The 23,083-nt window shown below is 37.1% G+C and overlaps 1 protein-coding gene and 2 pseudogenes across 7 annotated transcripts in view; all 3 read left to right on the top strand.

Annotated features, from left to right (window-relative positions):
* The window catches only part of LOC105295856 (intersectin-1), a 140,188-nt gene that overhangs the window by 42,377 nt on the left and 74,728 nt on the right, over positions 1-23,083 (top strand). For 5 of the 7 annotated variants that reach the window (XM_023533878.1, XM_023533874.1, XM_023533877.1 and 2 more), the window contains exons 2-7: positions 2,719-2,778; positions 3,540-3,632; positions 4,633-4,696; positions 12,557-12,717; positions 19,512-19,691; positions 21,258-21,354. In XM_023533878.1, the coding sequence (XP_023389646.1) occupies positions 2,751-2,778; positions 3,540-3,632; positions 4,633-4,696; positions 12,557-12,717; positions 19,512-19,691; positions 21,258-21,354 (623 nt within the window). In that variant the 5' untranslated portion in view covers positions 2,719-2,750. Of the gene's footprint in view, positions 1-2,718; positions 2,779-3,539; positions 3,633-4,632; positions 4,697-11,765; positions 11,822-12,556; positions 12,718-19,511; positions 19,692-21,257; positions 21,355-23,083 lie in introns of those variants that run through there. The other 2 variants (XM_023533875.1, XM_023533876.1) reach the window with 2 other exon arrangements.
* Positions 10,176-10,294, top strand: LOC111743468 (annotated as a pseudogene).
* LOC111743471 lies at positions 13,359-13,477 on the top strand (annotated as a pseudogene).

Below are 23,083 nucleotides of genomic sequence, written 5' to 3'. Positions count from 1 at the left end.
TATGTATACCACATTTTGTTTATCTGTTCATCTGTCAATAAACACTTAGGTTGTTTTCATGTCTTGGCTGTTGTGAATAATACTGCAGTGAACATAGGAGTTCATTATCTCTTTGAGACAGCGATTTCTTTTCTTTTGGATATGTACCCAGAAGTGGGATTGCTGAATCATATGATAGTTCTGTTTTCAATTTTTTTGAAGAACTCTTTATGTTTTCCATAATGGTTGTACCGATGTACATTCCCATCAACAGCATACAAAGATTCTCTTTTCTCCACATCCTTGTATTTGTTATCTCTTGCCTTTTTTGGTAATAGCCATCCTCACAGATGTGAGGTGCTATCTCATTGTGGTTTTGACTTGCATTTTCTTGATAATTAGTGATATTGAGCACCTTTTTGCATACCTGTTGGCCGTATGTATGTCTTATTTGGAATAGTGTCTGTTCAGGTCTTTTGCTCATTTTAAAATTATTACTATTATTATTATTATTTGCTGTTTAGTTATATGATTAATTGTAAACTCCTTAATAGTAAGGATCATGCCAGTAGTAAGTCCTCACTGAAGCTGCTCCATAATTTTGGCATAATATAGACCATTAGCTCTGATTTCTGGGAGTAGAACTTTAAGATGTCATTTGAATGAGCTAAGGGCTTAGGAATCAGCTCTTTTAGGACAATCGTAAAATGCTTTAATGAGGAGATAAAAATCACTGACATAAGCTTGTTATTTATACGTTGGATCAAGATAACCTCGTGTTGTTTATGGGAATAAAAACTTTTCCTGACTGAATGAATAAGACTTTGGAGAGAGGAATCTTTGAAAAATATAAAGGCTTATTTTCAAGTAAGTTCTAAGTAAATAGAAATAATAATCGGATCATAATGAGAGGAATATTAAATGTACTCATGCTCAGACTTGAAAGTAAAAAATCTACTTTTTAAAGAATTATGCCCTGTATCTGTTTGAGGAAGTTTCCTATTAATCCTAGTTTCCTGAGAGTTTTTACATTACTAGATGTTGAGGTTTTGTCAAAAGCTTTTTCCATATTTATTGTAAAGATCATATGAGTTTTCTGCTTTATTCTGTTAATATGGTAAATTATAACAATTGATTTTCAGATGTTAAACTAACCTTGCACTTCTGGGGTAAACTCTTTTCTTTCACATCTTATTATCCTTTTTAGATATTATTGAGATTCAGTTTTTAATATATTATGAAGAATTTTTGAATTTATATTCTTTAGGGACTTTTTCTGTAATTTTTTGGTGTGTAATGTCTGTCGCCTCCTTCTCCCTTCTCCACTCTGTCCCAGAAGGCAGCAGCTAGATGTGGTGTTCCCTCCCCAGCCTCCCCTATATTTCTTTCTGTCTGGCACAACTGAACAGCTTCCATGAAAAAACTTCTACATACTGATACTTGGAGGTTTTTCAATGAAAAGGCGACAGGGTATATATATCTGGCCATTGTATGGAGAAGGCCATGAATCAACAAACCTTCCACCCACACATTTGAGCATTTGTTCGGCGCCTCACTGTTAAATATGAAGGAGCACCCAGGGATCACCAGATATGTGAAGACAGCTTCAAAACTGAAAGAGACAGACCTAAAACAATGAATCAGCCGACACACAAAGAATCAAACGAAGCAAGAGACAGAAGAAAACTAATGAGCAAAATGGAAGAAAGAATCAGAAGAGAAAAAGATACTATGTCCGTTAAAAATAAAGAGTGGAGAACAACAAAGAGTTTTTGGAAATTTAAAAATATCATTGTTGGAAAATAATTCCATGGACAGATTGGAAGATGAAATTGAAGAGTACTAGGGCAAAGGACTGTCATTTTTTAAATCTAACTTTAGCTAAATTTTAAATCTGATTATTAGGCATTTATTTTTACTTACGCACATTTACTGTGTTGTTAAATTAAGTCTAAGGAAAAATATGCAGTAAGTGTGGATTTTTTTGTTATCGAGGAAGAGGACGGGCTTGGTTTCACATTGGCTGTTTATGAACAAGTAATGCCTGATAGGGATTTTGGAGCACTGGGTGTGTGTTGGTGTTCTGGGCAGACATTAGTGTAATATGCATTGTTTAAGGCCTTTCTTAAAATCTTTAAGTAGCAATTACGTATGTTTTTTTTGTGGGTGGAAAGAAGTTTGCTGCCACTGTCAAATCCAGCTTGATCACAAAATGTAGTATTGCTCTAATCACTTCGCTTCTCTGATTCTCATTTTCCTCATCTGTAATATAGAAATGGTAATAATAGTACCTGTCTGATGGGGCCGCGATGATATTGAAAGGAGATAAGACTGACAAATCACCTGGTACAGTGAGCAGCATATTCCAAGTGCTCATTGAAAGGAGTTATAACCATCAAGCAGATGGACTAGAATGTAGATGGTCAAGAAAAAGATGTATTTAAAAAGTAACAAATACAACATTGGTGATATTGTGGCCCAGGCTGTCCTGGGCTAATGATTTCACTCAACAGACTGAAAGCTGCTTGTTGCCAGTCTTTCAACACTCCCCAGTGCCCATCATTGTGCCTGGCACTAAGACACTGCAGGGAACGGGTGCCTCAGTTGTAACTCATTTGTGGTGCTGCACCCTGGCTCTGGTATCAGTCCTCTGGTTATTAAAGACTCAGTGTGTTAGTGTGTTTATTAAGTATATAGGATGACGTTTTCATAAACTCAAATGTGGCATTTCAATTACAGGCGTCCATTAGCAAGGCAAAAGTAACAGAACCATGGCTCAGTTTCCAACACCTTTTGGTGGTAAGTTTTCACAGATTTCCCTTTTATAATGTACTTTGAAACCATATTTTTAATAACTTAATATTATGGCAAATTTTAAAACATACTCATAAGTAGAGAGAATAGTATATTTTAACCTAACTCATATGTACACATCATATAGTTTCAGTGGTTATCAACTCAAGGCCAGTATTGTTTCATCTGGATTCTTTTGAAGCAACTCTCAGGCTTCGTGTCATTTCATTCACAGATATTTTAGTATGTGTTTCTAAAAGATAACACTTTTAAAGATATAATACCATCACGCCTACAAAATTTATAGTAATTCTTTAATATCAACTGTCAAGTCAGTGTTAAAATTTCCCTAATTTAGCCTTTTTGTTGTTGTTGTTATGGTTGGTTTGTTCAAGTCAAGATACATTCATCGTAGTTAGTTTATGTGTCCCCTAAGTCTTTTCATTACAGAACTCCTCTTCCATCCCTGTTTTTTTTCTTTGCTATTTATTTGTCAAGTGACTGGGTCATTTGTTTTATACTTTTTTTCGAAGCCTGTATTTGAAGCATGACATTTTTATTTGTTTTACTTTAGTTATGCTTAAAACATATCAATCTGCATAAAATATGTTTTGTAGATAATTCTTCCTAACATTATTAGAAAGTGTTAAATAATTATTTTTGCTTGCTGGCTAAATATTTATTTTTCAAAAGAGAGTGTGACACATTAACGAATTACTCTTGGTAGCTGTCTTGAATAATTCGTTTGCCTTTTCTTTGGATTGTAGGTAGCCTGGATATCTGGGCCATAACTGTAGAGGAGAGAGCGAAGCATGATCAGCAGTTCCATAGTTTAAAGCCGATATCTGGATTTATTACTGGTAATTAGAGTCGGTATTTTTACATTTTTACTTTTTAGTAATGCATATATCTGTAGAGAATCTATTATGCAAAGCTGACGTGGGCACATGTGATTGAGGAGAGACATTTACCCATTTGCCATAGCTTGAGACTGTATTTTTACAATTGCTTTTCCGATAATGCCTTAGAGCCTTGTTTGCAGTCAGTGGATGTCAAGCTACTTGTTTGCAGCATATCACTCATGGGGATGGGTTAAGATCAAAGGGTCACATTTTTTAAGTAATGTAGCACTGGACTGTGGTCCTTGAGCTAAAATATTTGCTTACTTCTGATCTTGAACTGGTTTGGGAAACTTAAATAAATTAACAGATTTTGAACATTAAAAAAAAAAAAAAGAATTCTCTTATTGCTGTGTCCCTAAAGTTCCTTTTGTACTTTGCCTTTTCTATTATCTTTCCTGTCTGATTAGTCTTTAGGAATTGGCTTTAGAAAAAATGAGATCTGGATTTCCTGGAGACTTGTTTTTGTATGTGTTTTTGTCTCATAGCTCTCTTTAATTTATTAATTCTTGATCATTGATGTGTGATTCTTTTAATCATTGTTGCTTATTCTCCATAAATATATTCGAAGTACTCAAAATTTGAAGTGTAGATATTGAGAATGGTAAAGACCTTTTTTTATAAAGTAGAAGTACAGGTCATCACTTGCTTGAGGATCCCAGTAGATATGCTTTGTCAGGTGTGTAGCTGTGACCGACTAGTTAATAGCAGATTAATTAAAGTGGACAGTCTTCTACAAATGGTAGGCCCTTTTTGAGATGATTTTTTAAAGAGTTAAGTTCTAAAGTCAGTGCCGATGAATTCATTTAATGTTGCTTATAGACTTACCATTGGTTTTTATCATGTATTTAATTTACAGGATTACCAGCTTCTTTCTTAATTTTGCAATTTTTTCGTAGGAAGATTTCTGTTGTTCTTCAGCTGTTCTTTACTTCTGAAACTTTTTCCACTTAATTTACAGGTGATCAAGCTAGAAACTTTTTTTTTCAATCTGGGTTACCTCAACCTGTTTTAGCACAGATATGGTAAGTTGGAACTTCACGTAAGCAAAAGGTAAAATAAAATATTCCAGTGGTATAATTTGTTAAGCTAAAGAAGGAGAATTTATATCTCTACTCTGAAATACTCTACTACTTCCTACCAGAGGAATGTTTCTGAAAACTATCTTTCTAATGCAGAACTTAAAAAATAGTGGTGATATTTACAAGGTAACACTGTCAGAGAGTTGACTTTCCATTTGAGAAATCTACATTTCGATTTTTTCTCACTGTTTTGCTTCATCCACATTACCCATATTCATCTGAATGTCTCACATTTCTAGCTGTATAATGTAATGATTCTGTATCTTTCATTGAATAAATGGTAAAGAAAATATTTGAGAGTTAGTGGTGAAATAACCGGTAAAATAGTGAAATAACCAGTATTTATTTCAATGTTGTACAAGGTGAGTGCGTAATATATGTTGTTAAATTCCTTCATTCATTGTAAGCATTGAGTCTTTTGAAACCACAGGAAAGAAAAAGAGTGAATAGCAAATACAGTTTCGTGTTCCAGGTTCATAACTGGGGAGTTATGCTTAATTCTGTTATCAAGAAGCCACATTTCCCCTCAGTGTTTGGTTTTTACAGTTAGTTAATTCTTCATTTTCCTGATTTATTAGCGTAGTAGAGGCAGCTTGCTGTAGTAGAAAGAGCACATGATTTGTAGTCAGTTACACACCTGGGTTTGAATCCCAGCTGCTCTGCTTTCTGTTTTTATGATTTGGAATATGTATTTATCCTTTCTAACTAAGCTCAGTTTTCTAATCTAGAAAATGAGAAGATTTATATTTTCCTTACAAGGCTAAGAGGATTATGAGAGATACTGTATATAAAGGGCTTAGTGTGGGGCCTGGCACATAATAGGTCCTCAAAACAGAATCTAGGAACATAGCCTCTGCTGGCATTGGGGACTGGGTATTCCACATAACTAAGTTGTCCAACTGATTGCTCATTCTCTTAAATGATCAACCTTCTTTATTTATGGTTTTATGGAAATTAATAAAGGTTGACATAGTTCCTCGTTGCCTTTAAGAAGACTCTACAGAACGTAGTCTAAGCTTGATTATGGGTGTTGATGTTTACTTTGATGTTTACTTTATTAGCTTTGATGTTTACTCACTTTGTAACCCTGAGCAATACTTGACCTTTTTAAATTTAAGTTTTTAAATTCATAAGTCATAACAGCTGACCTAATAAAGTAGTTTTCCTTTTCTGTCTCTCATGCTGATCTTGTGTTCTCATGTGGTTTTTCTGGTAGGGTCCCAGGGAAGGCCCATGTCCCTTTTGGTAGAGAGAAGAATGGATTTGAGTCTAATGTTTCAGTCAGTCCCTGTGTCAGTCATCTGGGCAAGAAGAAAATCTTGGTTGAGAATTAGGAACTATTTCTAGTCTCTCTCTCTGGGCCCTACTTTCTTTGTTCTGGAGGTTGGTTCAAATATGTGAGTGATATGGAGTACTGGGGAGTATGTGCTGGAAACCTTTATAATTTTTGTTCCACATAGAACCTATATTTCAGTTAACTAATTTGTGACTTTTGAGCTGTAACTTGCTAATACTTTGAGGCTACCTACCTATCCAGTCTGGTTTCCAATTAAGAATATAAGAAAACTTGAATTCTCAGAGGATGAAGTCAAGTCAGTGTATGTAATGCCAAATCGTAACAGTGGCCAAAGATGGTACACCTTCCTAGAAATCATTTCACTAAGAAGGAACTGGAAGGAAGCTGGCAAATATCCTGTATCCTTTTGGCAACTCAAATGCTTACAGTTGTTCCAGTCTGGCCTGGTCTGGAGAGGGAGGAGAAGGAAGCAGGGGAATGGACAAGGGTCTTGAGGGTCCAGGAAAGAAAACGAGGTTGAGTGAGGGCTTTGGAATCAGAGGCCGTAGGGGCCATAGGAATGGAGAGTAGAGGCTTCCAAGGAAAGAAATGAGGGGAAGGGAAGGAGCACCACCTGGAAATGGGCTCTGAGAGAGAAGGAGGGAGACAGAGACATAAGAACAAAAATTAGAACAGCGTGGCGATCTGGGGCATTGGGACAGGGCAGACAGCTATATAACATACTATTTTAAGATACTTCTGAGTGGCCTTCAGCCCCCAACAAAGTCAATGTGCCAAACTCATTTACCAAAAAAAGTCATCCTGGACACACGTTCCCTTCTTCTCCATTTCTCATTTCTGAGTCTTCACTTCAGTTCACAGCACTGAGCATCTGTCTAGCTGCTGGAGGCCACGCTTGAGTCCTCTCTTTTCCTTACCTTACATACTCAATCCATCAGCATTTACTTTCGACTCCATTTTCCGACTTTATTCCCAATCCGGCCACTTCTTTCTGCCTCCACTGCCATCTGTCCTAATCTGTCATCTCAGCTGAACATCCTGACTGGAGTCTCTCGCACACTTGGTCTCCAGATGGTATCCAAACAATCTTTTAGAAAAGTAAATCCATTTAAAACTCCACTGAAAAGAAAATCCAAAGTCAAAGTCGGTACCAGGGCCTCAAGGCCCAGTATAATCCGACTCTTGCTTAGTCCTTGCATTCATTTCACTGATCTTCATGTTCGTTAAGGCTTCTTGCCTTAAGGCCATTGCTTACGATATTTCTTCTTTCTGTAATGCAGTTCTTCCAGATTCTCACATAGCTGGCTCATCACCCTTCAGGTTTCAGTTCCTTTGTCACCTCCCCAGAGCAGTGCTTCTTGGCTTCTAGCGTGTGGTAGTTCCCTCTATACACCTTCTCCTACCCGCTGACTTTTCTTTCCCCTTAACCCTGTTTTATTTCTTAATCTTACTTATAGTGTGGAATAATTCGATTAGTTTTCTTGTTTAGTGTCTGCTTGCACTAACATAATCTCTGCGAGGGCAGGAACCTTGCCTGTCTTTTTCGCAGTTGTAATCCCAATTCCTAGATAGTGCCTAAACCTTTTGAAGAGGTGTCACTCTTTAAAAAATGTTTATTGGATGACTAGACAAATGAATAAATGAAGACTAGGCTGGATGAATCTGAACAGTGAGAGGAGAGCAGCCTGTGACAGCGTTTGTGGCAGAGATGGGCTCCAAAAGGAATCTGCAGGATTCAGCTCTGGGGCAGTGAATGAGAGGGTCGAGAGGAGGCTGGTCTTTTCCTTTAATTCTATGATACGAACAAAATAGTTTCAGAATTACTGCACTGGAATCCACTACAAACGCCAAACCCATTCAGCAGAGTTCAAGATTGCTTCCTAGTTCTTTTGTTTATAGATTGAGGATATGTGAAATGCTGTGTTTAGAAATTACTTGGGTTAGTTTTTTTCCCCTCATTCTATGTGGACATGTTATTTATTTAAAATGCTACTGGGTTGATTTGTTTTTGTTTTACTCAGTTTAGGAATCTCCTCTCATCTTCGTGGACTTTATTTTTTGAATATATAATACATTAACAAATTTTCAAAAGCCAAAACTGTACAAAAAAAGTGAACTCAGAGAAGTATTAATCCCTCTCCTAACCCTTTATTCCTGTTCCCACCCATTTTATTAGTTTCTTATTATCCTTCCTCTGTTTATTTTTATGGAAAAAATTAGTTCCATAATTACGTGTTCTTATTTATATTATTTCCTCTTCCTTCTTACTTTGAAGATAACCTCCTATAAATCTTCCTTTGTTTTTTGCTTTTCTCATTTAACAACATATCTCGGAAATCGCTGAGATCATTCCATAGAGATCTTTCTCATTTTCTTTTTACAGTTACATAGTACTCATTGTGGAAGATATACCATAGTTTATTCAATCTCTTGCGTATGTGCTTTTAGGTTATTTCTAATATTTTGCAATTATAAATAATGTAGTAATGAATGAGCTAAACCATATGTATTTGTTTATTGTCGGAGGTCTGTCTTCTGGGTAAATTCCTAGGAGTGGAATTGTTGGTATGGCTGCAACGAGTCAATGAGAATGCAGTTCTGTAGATGTTGCCCAATTCCCCTCCATTGAGAGTTGAAATACTTTTCCCCACTGACAGTGTATAAGAGCGACATATCGTTTATTTAAAATTACCCTTAGTGTTCAGCGTACCTGTGGCTTCGTTCTCATCTCAATCCAGCCTGTTGTTATATACAGATTTTAATTTCAGGCTGAACCTTGTATGTAAGACCAGTTTGTCATAAATAGCAATTGTTTGATTTACCCTTTTTTTTTAAGTGCTCTTTTTTTTTTTTTTTAGTGTATATAAGGTTTTTTTTTGTTTTTTGTTTTGTTTGTTTGTTTGTTTTTACCTTGAAAGTTTTGTGAACCTAATTTCAGGATTCTCAGACTTTTAGTTAGTCCTTGGGGGGTGATTAGGAACAATTGAGAAATAACTATAAATGAGAGATAAAATGGATGGCAGAGCTGATGGGGTGGGTAGAGAGAGCTGAGCTTTGCAGTAACTACTATATTTCCTGACAGTCCTTTGAGTTTTTACTACCAAGAACTCCCAACAGTTATGTTTTATTAGTGGAGAAAAGAAGTTTTAGGCACGATCATACAAAATTCTCAAGAAATATTGGTAGGTGGTTTAAAGTGATGTACCGGAACCTATGGATTCCATGATTTCTTTCCTCTCCCATTCCGGTGCTTCACTGGAAAGGTTTTAGAAACTCAATTTTTCTAATTAAGCTATTACTAGAAAGTCTTTTCTTCCCTCACCCACTTATTATTCCACATTGGATATCTCTGTGTCCAACTAGAAAACATGTTTGCGGGGGTGGACAGTGGTATGGGGAATAGGGTGATTTGCCCGTTTTTACACTTTTCTTAAAGTATACATGTTGATGTCGATTGATGGGAACTTTTACTTTTTTCCTGAAAACTGTTTGAAATAGCTGAATATTTTTTACAAATACTTAGCAAAAGTGGAGTTCGCCATTTTATTTTACTTAACTTCCTTTATAAAACCTGAAAGATAGTATAGAAATAAAACAACCAGAGACCAGTCTCAATTATGAATATAGCTGCAAAAAATCAAAACAAACTCTTAACAAATAGAATTTCACAATGTATAAAAAGTATGACCAACTTGAGTTTATGCCAGGGGTGCAAAGTTGGTTCAGAATCAAGAAATTCTCTCAGCATTATTATATTAACAGATAAAAGGGGGAAAAAAAGGTTAGATCAGCAGATGCCGATTAGGCATTTGATAAAAAATACAGTCACCATTTCTAGTAAGAAGAAAAGAGAACTGCTTAAATATGTCAGACTACTTCTAAAAATCACTACCAAATATTATTCTAAACCATGAAACACTACAGTCATTTCATTTAAACTCATAGCTAAGTAGGGATGCTCACACATTTAATACCATTTCTCTTTATTGGTCTTAGAGGTAATAAGACCAGTAAAGTGGAGGAATGGTATAAATATTGGAAGAGAAAGTTAACTCCCTTTTTTGCTAGTTATGTGATTTTTGTACTTAACCAAACCCAAGAGACTTAGTTTAAAAAATTAATTAAGTCTATGGCCATGCCACCTTGAACAAGCCCAATCCCATCTGATCTCGGAAGCTAAGCAAGGTCGGGCCTGGTTAGTACTTGGATGGGAGACCACCTAGAAAGACCAGGTACTGTAGACGTAAAAAAAAAAAAGCGGAGAGGTATTGTAAGCTGACAAGGTACTTGCAATCTGTGAGGTCAACCAAGGGTTGCCTTGCCTAAAAAAAAAATTAAGATTCATAAAACGTTGGTAAGATAGCTGAATACAGCATAAACGATTATTAAAAGCAAAATTTTTCTTTATGCTTAAAACAATCACCTAAATATGGAAATGGGGGAAATGTTCCAATTAAAATAGTAACAAAAATGATAAAATTCCTAAGAACACATTTAACAAGAAAAGTAATTACTTATATGAAGAAAGTGATATAATCTTATTGAAAGAAATGCTGGTAGAACCGAACATACTATTTTCTTTGGTGGATAGACTATCATAAATGTGTCATTTTTCCAAAATTAATTAAATGTATCTAAATTAAATATATCTAATGCATTAATGCAGAAATTAACATATCTAATTAATATATCTAATATATTCAGCTTGGATCCTAATATAGTTGTTTGTAGAATAGACAAATGATCTTAAAGTTCTTAGGGAAAAAGAAACATCTGAATAGCCAAAGTTTAATAATAAGGAAAAAAAAAAAGCCTTGCCAAGTATCAGAATGTACCATAGAGTATGATCGGATCATTGTCATATTAATGGAATTGTTCAGTCAGAATAGATGATCCAGAAGTAGGTCTCACTTTATAGGCACATTTAATAAACAACAAAAGTATTTTTTAGTTCAATGAGAAGAGTATGAGAAAATGTAGAATTTCTCACAGTAAAGATACTATACACAAAATGAACAGACAAAATTTTAAAAATCTTTCAATTGATGTAAGAACAGTTAATATGTAATGCACAATGAGTTCTTATAAACTGACTAGAAAAAGACATGCCGTCTATCAGAAAACTTGGCAAAGGATGTGAATGAGCAATTCATGTATGAATTCAAATGACCAAGAAACATATGGGAAGCAACTCTCAGGCTCACTAGTAGTGAGTGAAATCAGATTCCACTGGTGTGGTTTGCCAAGGGATCATGGACTGCAGGAGGACGGGGGTGGTTCTATCTTAGGCAAAAAGGAGGTTCCTGTGGCTGTGGGGTTCCGTTTCCTGTTTTATGACCTTTTTTTATTTTCCAAAAGAATAGTGTTGACTTTTACAATTTTTAATGTCTTCAGCGATTTTTAATCTTTGTTAAATGTCATTCTTTTTATTGTTTCATGTTTTATCTCTTTAAGTTAACTCTAGCAATATTATTATTGCTTATTAATTATTTGAGGATTATTTTCTGTGTAACTTATTTTTTCTTTTTTTGGACACTCCCTGGATGTGTCTTATTTAAAAGAGCGCTAGTTACGGCATTTTAATTGGAGTGGTTGGTCTTACCATTTGATGTTTCAAATAAAATTTTTCTCAAGATTGGTTAAAAAATAAATTCTCATTCTTTTAATATCTAGACTAAAAGAAATGAAATCTGAATGAACATTTTTCATGCAGAAGAGGTTAAGTCATGAATGCACAGTTTTGGTCTGCATCTCATAGTTTCCAGTTGCAAGTACAAATCCTTTTCTTTTGCTTACTCTTCTTTGAAATAATATACTTTACATAAAAGCTCATTGCAAGTTACCGTGGCCGTTTATGTTTGAGTACCATTTTCAAATAATAAACATACTCATAAGCTCATTCAGCTCATTTTCATGACTTTAAAAGTAAAGTATAGTAGAATTATAACATAGGATATTGCCCCTATGGTGAGGTTTGTCGAACCCTGCAGAGGAGTTGGTGCAATCTAGGCAAGCATCTCTAGAAATAAACTGTTTCTAAATACTTTTTTTTGTAGCGCCTTTATTGTGACATAATTTACATAATAAAATTCACCCTTTTAAAGTATATCATTCATTGTTTTTTAGTTTATTCACAGAGTTGTGCAACTATCACACTATCCAATTTTAGAACATTTTCATCACTCCAGAAAGAAACCCTATTTGATATCTAAAGTTTATATCTTGAAATTCAGACTGAAAATCACCTCATATACCATAGAAGTAAAGAGCAACAATAAAAAAAAGTATTTTCTAGTTATATAAAATCTCGTCAATATTTTTAAGTTACTCCCTATGGCTTGGTAAATAAGCTTTATTTCATTTTGCTTTGTTTCTTCTGTTTATTTTTTCTCCCCGGGATTAGGGAGCTGATTATTTTTGTTTTTGTGTGGGTGGGAGTGATGGTTCTGGGAAGTTCTTTGATGGTCATGTCATAGTCATTTTAAGCCCATGCTGTTCGTTTGCAGGGCACTAGCTGATATGAATAATGATGGAAGAATGGATCAAGTGGAGTTTTCCATAGCTATGAAACTTATCAAACTGAAGCTTCAAGGATATCAGCTCCCCCCCGCACTTCCCCCTGTCATGAAACAGCAACCTGTTGCTATTTCTAGCACGCCAGCGTTTGGTAAGTTTGAGAAGGAATTGGTTTCTATATTTCATTGTATATTTTAAAAATAAATGTTTCCCCTTTTTCCCTTTTCTGTTTCAAGCATTGTGAAATTCTGGGATGTAATTCATCTGAAAAAATGATGGCCCTAGGCAGGAAGATGGCACGGAAGGAGAAGGAACATGGTCACATTCTAACCCGGGATGAGAGTGACCGAAATGAGAGCAGGGCGCAGGTTGTCCGCGTCAAAGGAACACACTTGCGCTCTGCTGCTGTGTCTTCTTTTTCTTGCTCTTATTGGGTTCTTGACTCTCACACTGTCACATACTTCCTTCGGTCTCTGTTTCCATAACATCTTTATTTTCCTTGTGTGTGAACAACCCCTTTGGATGGTGGTATCTCAAAATATAGTTTTAAATTCACAGTATTGAGGGAATTGGCCACATTAAGATCTTTCTTAAAACAAAATGAAGCAGGAAAAAATAAACATTGTATCCCAATTAAAAACATGAATCCATTAAAAAACGATCTTTTAGCCAGATATTTTTCTTAAAAATGAATCAGTAATTAGTTGACCAAAACCCCTAACTGTTCTGATTTCTCCTCAGTTCCCACCCTAGACTTTGATTATTTAGATTGATTTAAAGATTACAGTGATATTCTATGGCCATGCCACCCTGAACAAGCCCAATCCCACCTGATCTCGGAAGCTAAGCAGGGTTGGGCCTGGTTAGTACTTAGATGGGAGACCACCTAGAAAGACCAGGTGCTGTAGGAGTAAAAAAAATAATAATAATAAGGGATTGTAAGCTGACAAGGTCCTTGTAATCTGTGAGGTCAACCAAAGGTTGCCTCACCTATAAGAAAAAACAAAAAAAAGATTATGGTGATTAAATGTAACACCTGATTCATGGGGACGTGCTTAGTTTAAACAAAACACAGCAATTGTGGATATAGTTTTTTTTTTTTATCTCTTCTTCCTGATATCTGATATATCTGATGACAGGTAATGAAATAGATTTGGGAGGGGTCAGTCAATAGTAATTCAGGTTGTCTCTGGTACAATTAGTAATAAGCTGAGATAAATAAATGCTGTGGTTATATTTCATAGATTTACTATTTAAAACAGGCAAACTCTGCATTGCTTTTCTTTTGGTGAGGTTTAGACTGGTTTTAAGGGGAAAGGTGCAGATTTTGGATTAAGCAAGTAGGATAGTGATCCAAGAGAAGAAGGAAGAACTCAAAAAGTCCTTTGTGGGCAAAGGGCGGGACGAACGGAAGTGAGCAGCACGTTAGGCTCCGAGTGAGCAGGATCCTTGTCCATCACGTGTTCACTGTACCTAGCCCTTAGTTCACCAGGGCCCAGAGTGAAAGAAGAATTGCTGTGTGCAAACACACTGAAGGAAGAGGGTGCCAGGCGCACTCATAGCATTTGTGGGAATACAGCTGGGTAGCCTGAGGCAAGTCACAATATCACCACATTCCATTTTCCTCCCCCATTTTTGTCCTAGAGAGGGAAATCTCAGTGGTTGAGAGATAGGGGAACCTGCAAGAATTAACATAGTCAAGAGGGACGGCTTCCAAAACAGCCTCAGGTAGATGTATTTATTTAGAAATATACTGAAAATATTCAGAAAAGGTAGTCAATTGGCAATTAAAAATTTTTTTAAATTTTTTATTTATTTTAAGTGGGAGTTGCTCTGGATCTCCGAAGGTCCCCATAGCCAGTGTTTGGCCAGGATCCACGTGTTAAAACAGCTCGTGGTGGGTTTGCTTTCAGTTTGGCCTCCCTTCTGGTGCTGCAAGAAGAAACCCGGAGTGGAGAAAGGCTCAAGGACCAGAGGCACCCCACTTCCTCTTTTCTCTCAATCCCGAGTGTCAGTTATTCTTCTAACATTTACTACGTCTTCTCTTATTCCATCCTGCTGTAGGAATTTCAGCTCGAGAGATAGTGCTGAGTTATTTTCAGGCGCTGTGTCCTCACTGCCCAGAGGGTTTTCCAGTCACTTACATAACCTGCCACCGCCTCTGTGGGAGCCTGGGATTTCTGATCTGATAGCCTGCCAGTCAGTCCTTAGCTCTTTCCCTAGGCTCCTCCACTGCCTTTCCCCTAGTTCTCATCACATCAACATTCTCAGTAAACTGTTTTCAAGAGGCTAAATCACAAGGAAACATCAGAACATAAGAGAAGTTAAAAGTACACGGTCCTGATCAAGTTTGCCCAGGTGTTTTCCAAGATCTGCCCTTTGCTAGTATTTCTAGTTCCACGTCTCAGCCCAACCCAGTGTAATTTTTTTTCTTCCACTTTTGACTATTTGGGACCAAAGTAATTTATTACTATTATCATTATTTTCAAATTAATATTAAAAATTATTTGACCGGGCGTTGCCCAGCCCTTACACAGTTGCCGTCACATGTAGCATTTTGTTTGGTCATGGCAGTAGCCCTAGAGGTGCACAGGAGTGACATGGATGAGGACTGCGACCCCAGGGAGGCAGACAATTCGCTCGAGATCGCATTCCTACAGAGGGAGGTAGAGCTTGTCCAAACAGTTTTCCTAAAGCTCTCAGTTTCCTTCATTCCTTCTCGCTCCCCACCTTCATTATCACCAAACGATCTGGGTGACGTAGGGCCTCCCTCTTCAAGGGTTCGACGTCTGCGTGTGTCAATGCAAGTGTTAACAACACACGGAAGATGAGCAATCATTTCATTCAACTCCTCTATGTTAAGAAGAGGGAAATGGGGTGCGGTGATATTATGACTTGCCTCAGGCGACCCAGCTGTATTCCAGCAAATGCTTTGAGTATGCCTGGCAGCTTCTTCCTTATGTGTGTTTACGCACCCAGCATAATTCTTCTTTTACTCTCGACCCAAGTATTTCAAGAGAAGTTCGTTTGTCCTTTGTTTGATTAAAAAATGTTTATCCGTTTTTGGCTAGAGTCCATGGTTTTATTGGAGTAAACCAATATGTTTAGCCCCTACTATGTGTCTTCATTGCTAGGAACATGGTGGTGAGCAAGACATCATGGCTTCTGTGAAGCTTCTTATCAAGTTGGGGGAAACAAGCAGATAAACAAGGTAATAAGATAGAAAGAGACCTAGTAGGTCAGGGTGGTCAGAATTCTCTGAGGAGGTGACTTTTGAGGGGACTTAGAGATAGGGCCATGTGAAGACCTGGGGGAGAAGCCCTCCAGTCAAAAGGAGCAGCAATTTCAAAGGTCTTAAGGCAAAAACAAGCTTGGTGTGGAAACCAAAAGCGAGAGCATTGTTGCTGAAGTATCAGTAAGGCTTAAAGTCTGCGAGATAAGGCAGGAGCCAGATGGTTTAGGGCCCGATAAAGCCACTAAGGAGAATTTCTTTTTCTAAGTGAATTTGAAAGCTACAGCGAGCTTTTAAGCCAGGGGAGTGACATGGTTACTAGACATTCAGAAAAAGCAATCTGTTATCTACAGACTGGATTGCTGTAGGACAAGAGAAGAACTCCAGAAATCAATAAGGAGGCGTTTGCCATGGGTAAGAGATAATGGTGATGTAGTTCTCTGGGTGGTGAAAACAGGAGTGGAAGATAGAAGGGGAATTGATTCATTATATTTTGGAGGAAAAGTCAGTCCCGTTTGGGCCATGTTAAGCTTGAGGTGCCTGCTAGATTTCCAGGAGGAGATGCCGAGGAGGCAAATGAATCCACGTGTCTAGAACTCAGAGGAGGGATCTCCCAGCTCCAGGAGGGTTTGAGTATGGATGGCATCGCACGCGCTGGGGCTGGAGAAGGCAGCTCACAGAGAAGGTGGAGGCAGAAGACTTAGGACAGAGCCTTGGAATGCCGTGATAGGTAAAGGTCAGGTAAAATGCTGGTGTCCTCGTAGCCGAGAAAAGTGTTTCAAAAAGGAGGGAGTGCGCCATTGTTTAGGTTGCTTCTGAAAGGGTGAGTATGAATAGGACAGAAAAGTGAGTGGATTTGACAAGACGAGTTCGTGGAAGACCTTGACAAGCAGTTTCATTGGAGTTGGAGGGACAAAACCTGGCTGTGGGGTTGGAAGAGAGGGGGCTTTAACTGGAAAGGGGAGGCCAAGCTGGAGGAGCATGTCGGTGGGAGGGTGGTGAGTTCACTATGGGAAGTGTGCCCACATTTTTAGAGTAGAGAGAGGAAGCTCAGTGACTGAGGAGAGATGGGACATTTTTAAGGATTAGCGAAGTCAAGAGTAATGGCTTCCAAAGCACAAAATAGTTATTTAGAAATATGCAGAAAATACTCATTCAGGAAAGGTAGTTGGCTGGTAAAAGGACATATGGTCTTTGCAGTGGATATTTAAAAGCTGAGTAGGTCACTTAAAGTGGAAAAATTATAATGTTAGAGAAGAATTATTATTGTGCCTGGGATAATAAGACCTGAAAGATCTGGAATAGTTTGGTTGCTACGAATTCATAAAGCTGACCCAACAAGGCTTCCTTTGGGGACAGGGCCCCACATGGAGGAGAAATGACGGGGAGCAGAATCAGAACTGAGCAGGGCAGAGACACAGAAAGTCAGGGAGGAGGACAGAGGCTGGAAATCCCTGGCAGCAAGCCTCACGTAAAAATGAGCGATGGGCAGTATCTGTCAAGGTCAACTCTCACATGAAGTTATTATTAGAAAAAAGAAAATAAAGAACCAGGTAACATCCCTATGCCCAGGGACAGCACATCAGTAACCCACTGTTTCAAAACAAGTTAAAAAATACTAAGAAAAGGATACAAGTCATGAAAGACCCACATAAATCAGAATTTTAAAACTTCAGAAATAAAGTGACAACTCAGGAAAGAGTGAGAAATTTTTTTAAAAAAGTCGTTTCGGAAATGAAGACCAAACTAGAAGCAACATAAGAGATATTGTCTGAAAGAAAATAGAAGGTAAAAAAGGAAAATTTCGAAAATTAAAATCAAGTGAAAAAAGATAAAAGGGATTTGAGAAAAAGTGACAGATATTGAAGGCAAAGAAAATTGAATATATGGTTAGTTGGAGTCCTGAAGAAGAAAACCAAAGCAAGAGAATAGAGCATGTGTTAAAAATGAGTTCAAGACAACTTTCCTGAAATAAAACATTTGAAACTATATTTGAAAGAGTGCCTGAGAATATCAACTCGGAGAGACTAACACTAAGATATATTCTAGTAAAACAAAAAATTATTCGGGCATGTAGAAAGAACAAACATGGGAGAGAAAATTAGAATGTCTTTAGACTTTTTTAAAGCAGTGCTTTGTATGTCAGAAGAAAATGGAGTAACTATTTAGGGTTCTCAAGGAAAGAAGGTACCAAGAGTTTTGTGTCCAGAAAAACCACAGTATTCTAATTTAGTATCTTATGATTAACTTTAATTCTGACACTGACTACCCAGAGTTAGTGTCAGATTCCACTGGTTTAAGGGCTCAGTCTCACAAGACTGTCCTCACTTGAGATTTCGGTCACAAGTAATGAGTCCCCCAGGTCTGCATTCTTCCTTCCGTCCAACTTATCTACAGTCAGAGGTTCCCACAAACCCTTCTCCTTCTCTCTGTAATTTGCTAGAACAGCTCACCAAAGGCGGGGAAACATTTATTTACATTTACCTGTTTGTTATCAAGGGTATTATAAAGGGTACAGGTGAGCAGCTCGATGAAGTGGCGTATAGGGTGGCGTCCAGAAGGGTCATGAGTGCGGGAGCTTTCATCTCTGCGAAGTTGGGGTGCCACTCTTTCAGCGTGTGGCTGTGTTCACCAGCGGGGGAACTCTCCACACTCTGTGGTGTGTAGAAGGTTTTAATGGAGGTTTCATCATGCAGGCACGATTGATTAAATCATTGGCTATTGATTATCTCGGTGTCCAGCCCCGGTAGCCTCCCCTGAGGTCACTGAGGAGGCTGGGGCGCGGCGGGACTTTTCGGTCCTGGAATTGTGCCTTTGACTGTCCGTCTTCTAACCCTCTTATCATGCCTTGGTCTTTCCTGTCACTAGCTCCCATCCTGCAGCTATTCCGGGACCCCCAGCCACCAGTCATCTCATTCAAATACAAAAAGACATCACTTTAGATATTCCAAGAGTCTCAGAAGCTCCTGTGTCAGGAACCAGGGACCAAGACCAAAAATTACAACAAAAGGTGTTCCCATCAATCAGGAAATTACAAGGGTTTTAGGATCTCTGCCAAGAACCAGGAACTGGGGACGAAGACCAGATAAACATTTCTTATTATATCACAATATAATTATTATTGTGCCTGGGATAATAAGACCTGAAAGATCTGGAATAGTTTGATGAGTTGAGGCAGAGAGAAAAGGGAGGAAACATTTATTTTAGTATCTTTTCTTCATTTTTTGGTTGGAATACTTCTGTAAGCAGAACTTTCTCTGTCAAATGTTCGGTTACGCTAAGGTTCAGTATATAAGAGAAAGGCAGGATAAATGTTTGATTTATTTTCCCCTTTTTTTTCTTACTGGTTTTCAGAATAAATCGATCACCTATGGTGGCCAATTAGGATTTGGGGGTTTAATTGTTTTTAAGTACCATTATGAATTTGTGAATTTAATTCTCTTTGGTGGCTTTCAGTCCATTGCAGTTATTGTTCTCATCGATCCTTAACTCTGGCCAGTAGGTCCCTCTTCGGGTTGAGTCTTGAACCCTTTTGATGGGATCCCTGACATAATTTTTGATACTCTTCAAAACGATTAATCCGAATTCATATTTTAAATATGAATATATTACAACTGAAAAGTGATGGTCTTCTTCAAGCAGTCTTGCATTAATTATCGTGAATGTTGAAATGTGATTCCATGTGAATTTTGTTGGGATTTCTTCCTTTGCAGGTATGGGAGGTATCGCCAGCATGCCACCACTTACAGCGGTTGCTCCAGTGCCAATGGGACCCATTCCAGTTGTTGGAATGTCTCCACCCCTAGTATCTTCTGTTCCTCCAGCAGCAGTGCCTCCCCTGGCTAACGGGGCTCCCCCTGTTATACAACCTCTGCCTGCATTTGCTCATCCTGGTATGTGACCTGATGAATCCATAGACTGAATTTTTATAACTTGTGTTTTATACTCTTTATTCTTGTTAAATCTCCTGTCTTCACTTTCTGATTATATGTAAGTGGTATTTTATTCCTGAAGAAGATATCTTCATTTTTTTCATTTAATTTCTCATTTTTTTTCCAACACATTAAATGGGCTGTGGTAGACTAGAGAGAGGGAAAGGAGAATGGAATTACGGAGCTCTGAGTACCACTGGTCAAAGGTGAACTCAGCAGCTAAAACCAAGAGCAAAATTTCCTTTCAAGGGCTTGACAAAAACAACTGAAGTTTGAATAGTATTTGAACATTTTGCATTTCCATGTTTATCTTTCTTCAGCTGCTGTGAATTGCTAATAAACAAGCTAGTCCCTTCAGAATGGAATGATGTAGCGGGCGGGGAGAACATTGCTTTTTCTGTTTTGTTCTGTTGTTGAGGAGGTGGAGTTAATCAGGCAGACAGGGGAAGGAAGTCTATTAAATGACTAAATACATTCAGGTTGCAATATTATATGCTTGCTTAATTGAAGAAAAGGATTAAAAAGTTCCTGGTTTAGTTAATTTTATTTTGAGACTTTATTCAAAGTTTTTTCTCTTTAATTAAAAGAAAGCATAAACTGTAGATGTAGATAGTCGTAGTCTAACAAATCATTTCAATATGGGAAGTATCTCCTTTAAAAAGTATCTTTCTAAAAATTTTTGGCTATATCTGAGTACAAATTCAGTGGTGATGATAAGTGTGGATTTTCGCATTATATTTGATTTATTATTTCTTTGCATAGTGCCCTGGATTTATTACGTCTGTCAGGATATATCTCTAAGTTATAGCCAAAGAATCTAAGTGTACGTCTTTTATTTTTTAAAGATTTCCTTGTCACATGTAGTTCATCTTTTCCTATGTGACCATGACTGCAGATGTGATGGCAGCCAAGAATGTGTTTGCCGTTGCTTTTCCAGTAATACTGGTGAATCCACGCACCGCCTCTTATTTTCTCTTGTGGCCAAGGTTGCGAGACAGTAGACAAGAATGAGAGGAATGTGGCTAAGGCTCAGAGTTTTCTTCGCGACACACAGCTTAACCAGCCTGAATGAGAATCAGACACAAACGCTGACCCTCCCGCGCGTCATATGTTATCTGGCCCAGACTGCCAGTGTGTGACTTCTTGGCTCTCACATCTGGAACTAATACCTTAGCTCTTTCAGTGCAGTTAATACGCCATCTGTATATTTAAGCTGTTACTTCTCTAACTATTGACAGATCCTATAAAATATAGTACTAAATGTTTAATGAAAAGTAAAATTTTATGGATGTAAACATTACTACTTAGTAAGGCGATTCACAATTGGAACAAGTAAATGTAGAAATGTTTTTGGCAAGAGGGCAGGAAGCAAGGAAGGAAAAATATTTTGAGTCCAGGATGGTAAGGAAGGAGGAGTAATTTCTGCTTTAGACTACTTGATGACTATGCATTTTAATTTTTGTAAATAGGGAAGAGTTTCTTACCTTTGTAGAATTAAAATTATTCAACGTTTATTTATTTTTACAGCAGCCACTTTGCCAAAGAGTTCTTCTTTTAGTAGGTCTGGTCCAGGGTCACAATTAAACACTAAATTACAGAAGGCACAATCATTTGACGTGGCTAGGTAAGTTTGCTTATTTTTAAATGGGCGGTTTGGTTAAAGCTATTATCTGATTAACTCAGAAATGTGAAAATGAATTAGTGATATTCTTTATTATCTTTTATTTTGTAGAATGTCAAAAGTTTTCTTAATTCTGGATAATGTTCCTAGGTTTTATCATTTGTCACAGAGATGACAGAATCAAGGACATGACATTTCCTCTAAAGGCTTTGTTTTTTTAAGAGGATAATAAATAGGTAGTAGTAAATGTTTAAAGCTAATGAAATAGAACTCTAGCTATGAGGAGAAAAACTATTTTGGTGTTAATCATTAAAAGTTTATGTATATGAAGATTAGAGCCACAGTTGGCCTTATTTTAAATTCTATCTCAGATAATCTTATGGAGTCTGCGTGGATTATTAGTAAAACTTTTTTTAAGATCAATTGTTTTGAAATAAGTCATTCATATTAGTGGACAGCCGTTATTAACCAAATATGTGGCTCAATTTTGGCAAAGCTTACATGATCTTATTGCTTAAATTTTGGCCAATCTTGGTTTCATATTAGCTTTCATATTTTTTTTTACCCTTATTTTTTCCCTTGCATACTGTTGCACAAAGATGAAAAATTAAGTCTTTTTGTAAGCCGTCTCAAAACTTTTGGAAAGAAAAGGGAATGTAAATGAAGGCAATTCTACCTTTTCTTGTTTCACTCTTCAGTGGAAATCTTTCTTAAGTGAATCAAGTAATTTTTCCACTTTAAAGAGAAAAGCGTGTTGGATATAATTCAATAGTTCATTAATTTAAAAAAAATGATTTAAAAAATTAATAAATTGAAAAGCACTGTGCCAGATGCTTTATGTATATTAACTCACTTAATTCTCACTTCTTCCCCATGAAATGATTCTTGTTATCTCCAAGTTATAGATGAGGAAGAAGCTCAGAGACATTAAATGACTTCAAGATAACTTTAACTCTTAAAGTGTTAGGGCTAAGAGTAGAAATGACTTCTTTCTGATTTTAAGGCAAGTGTTCTGAACCATGGAAGTTTGTGCCAAAAACTTCAGTTAATTGTGGTATAGAGATTTGTGTTGCACTTAATTAAGATTTTACTTTTAAGATTCAAGCACATTTATTGAGCATCTAGTCGCCAGACACCTTATCAATCTCGTTCAACCCCCATATCCTCCTGTGCAGTGAATACTGTCTCAGAATCATGCGTGAGGAAAGAAGCCCAGAGAGGTCCATTCCTCCTCCATGGTTTATGGCTTACTAAATGGCAGAGCAGAGATTTAAACTCAGATCATCTAACACTAAATTCCAAATTTCTTATTTTTTCTCCAATACCATGCTGGAGTTCTGAGTTTTCTCTGACTCTCCATAAGAGATTTTGCAATCTGTCTTAAAATTGATTTGTGACATTAGAATGAATAAATAATCAATATCGGCAAACATTAATGCTGTTAAGACAACTGATTTTTTAGGTAGTCATCTTTTCAAAAATTTAAATTTCTAGCGAATTTTTGTCATGTGGCATCTAAGTTTTTGGTTACCTATTAATGAATTTTCAGTCCATTTAAATTCTCAGGAACTTGGCAGAAAACTATGACTCGATAAGCCTAATCTGGGACAACTTCTGTGTGTAACACCCTACATTCCTGGGGTGTAGGAGAAAGATAGTTAGCTTCTTGACAAATAGGCAAGAGTTGGAATCAGCAAAATATTTGATAGTTTAAAATGAGAGAGTTGTTGCA

This window comes from Pteropus vampyrus, unplaced genomic scaffold (assembly GCF_000151845.1).
Source record: "Pteropus vampyrus isolate Shadow unplaced genomic scaffold, Pvam_2.0 Scaffold114, whole genome shotgun sequence".
Lineage (NCBI taxonomy): Eukaryota > Metazoa > Chordata > Mammalia > Chiroptera > Pteropodidae > Pteropus > Pteropus vampyrus.
Note: the sequence above shows the minus strand (reverse complement) of the source record. Positions and strands in the feature narration are given on the sequence as shown.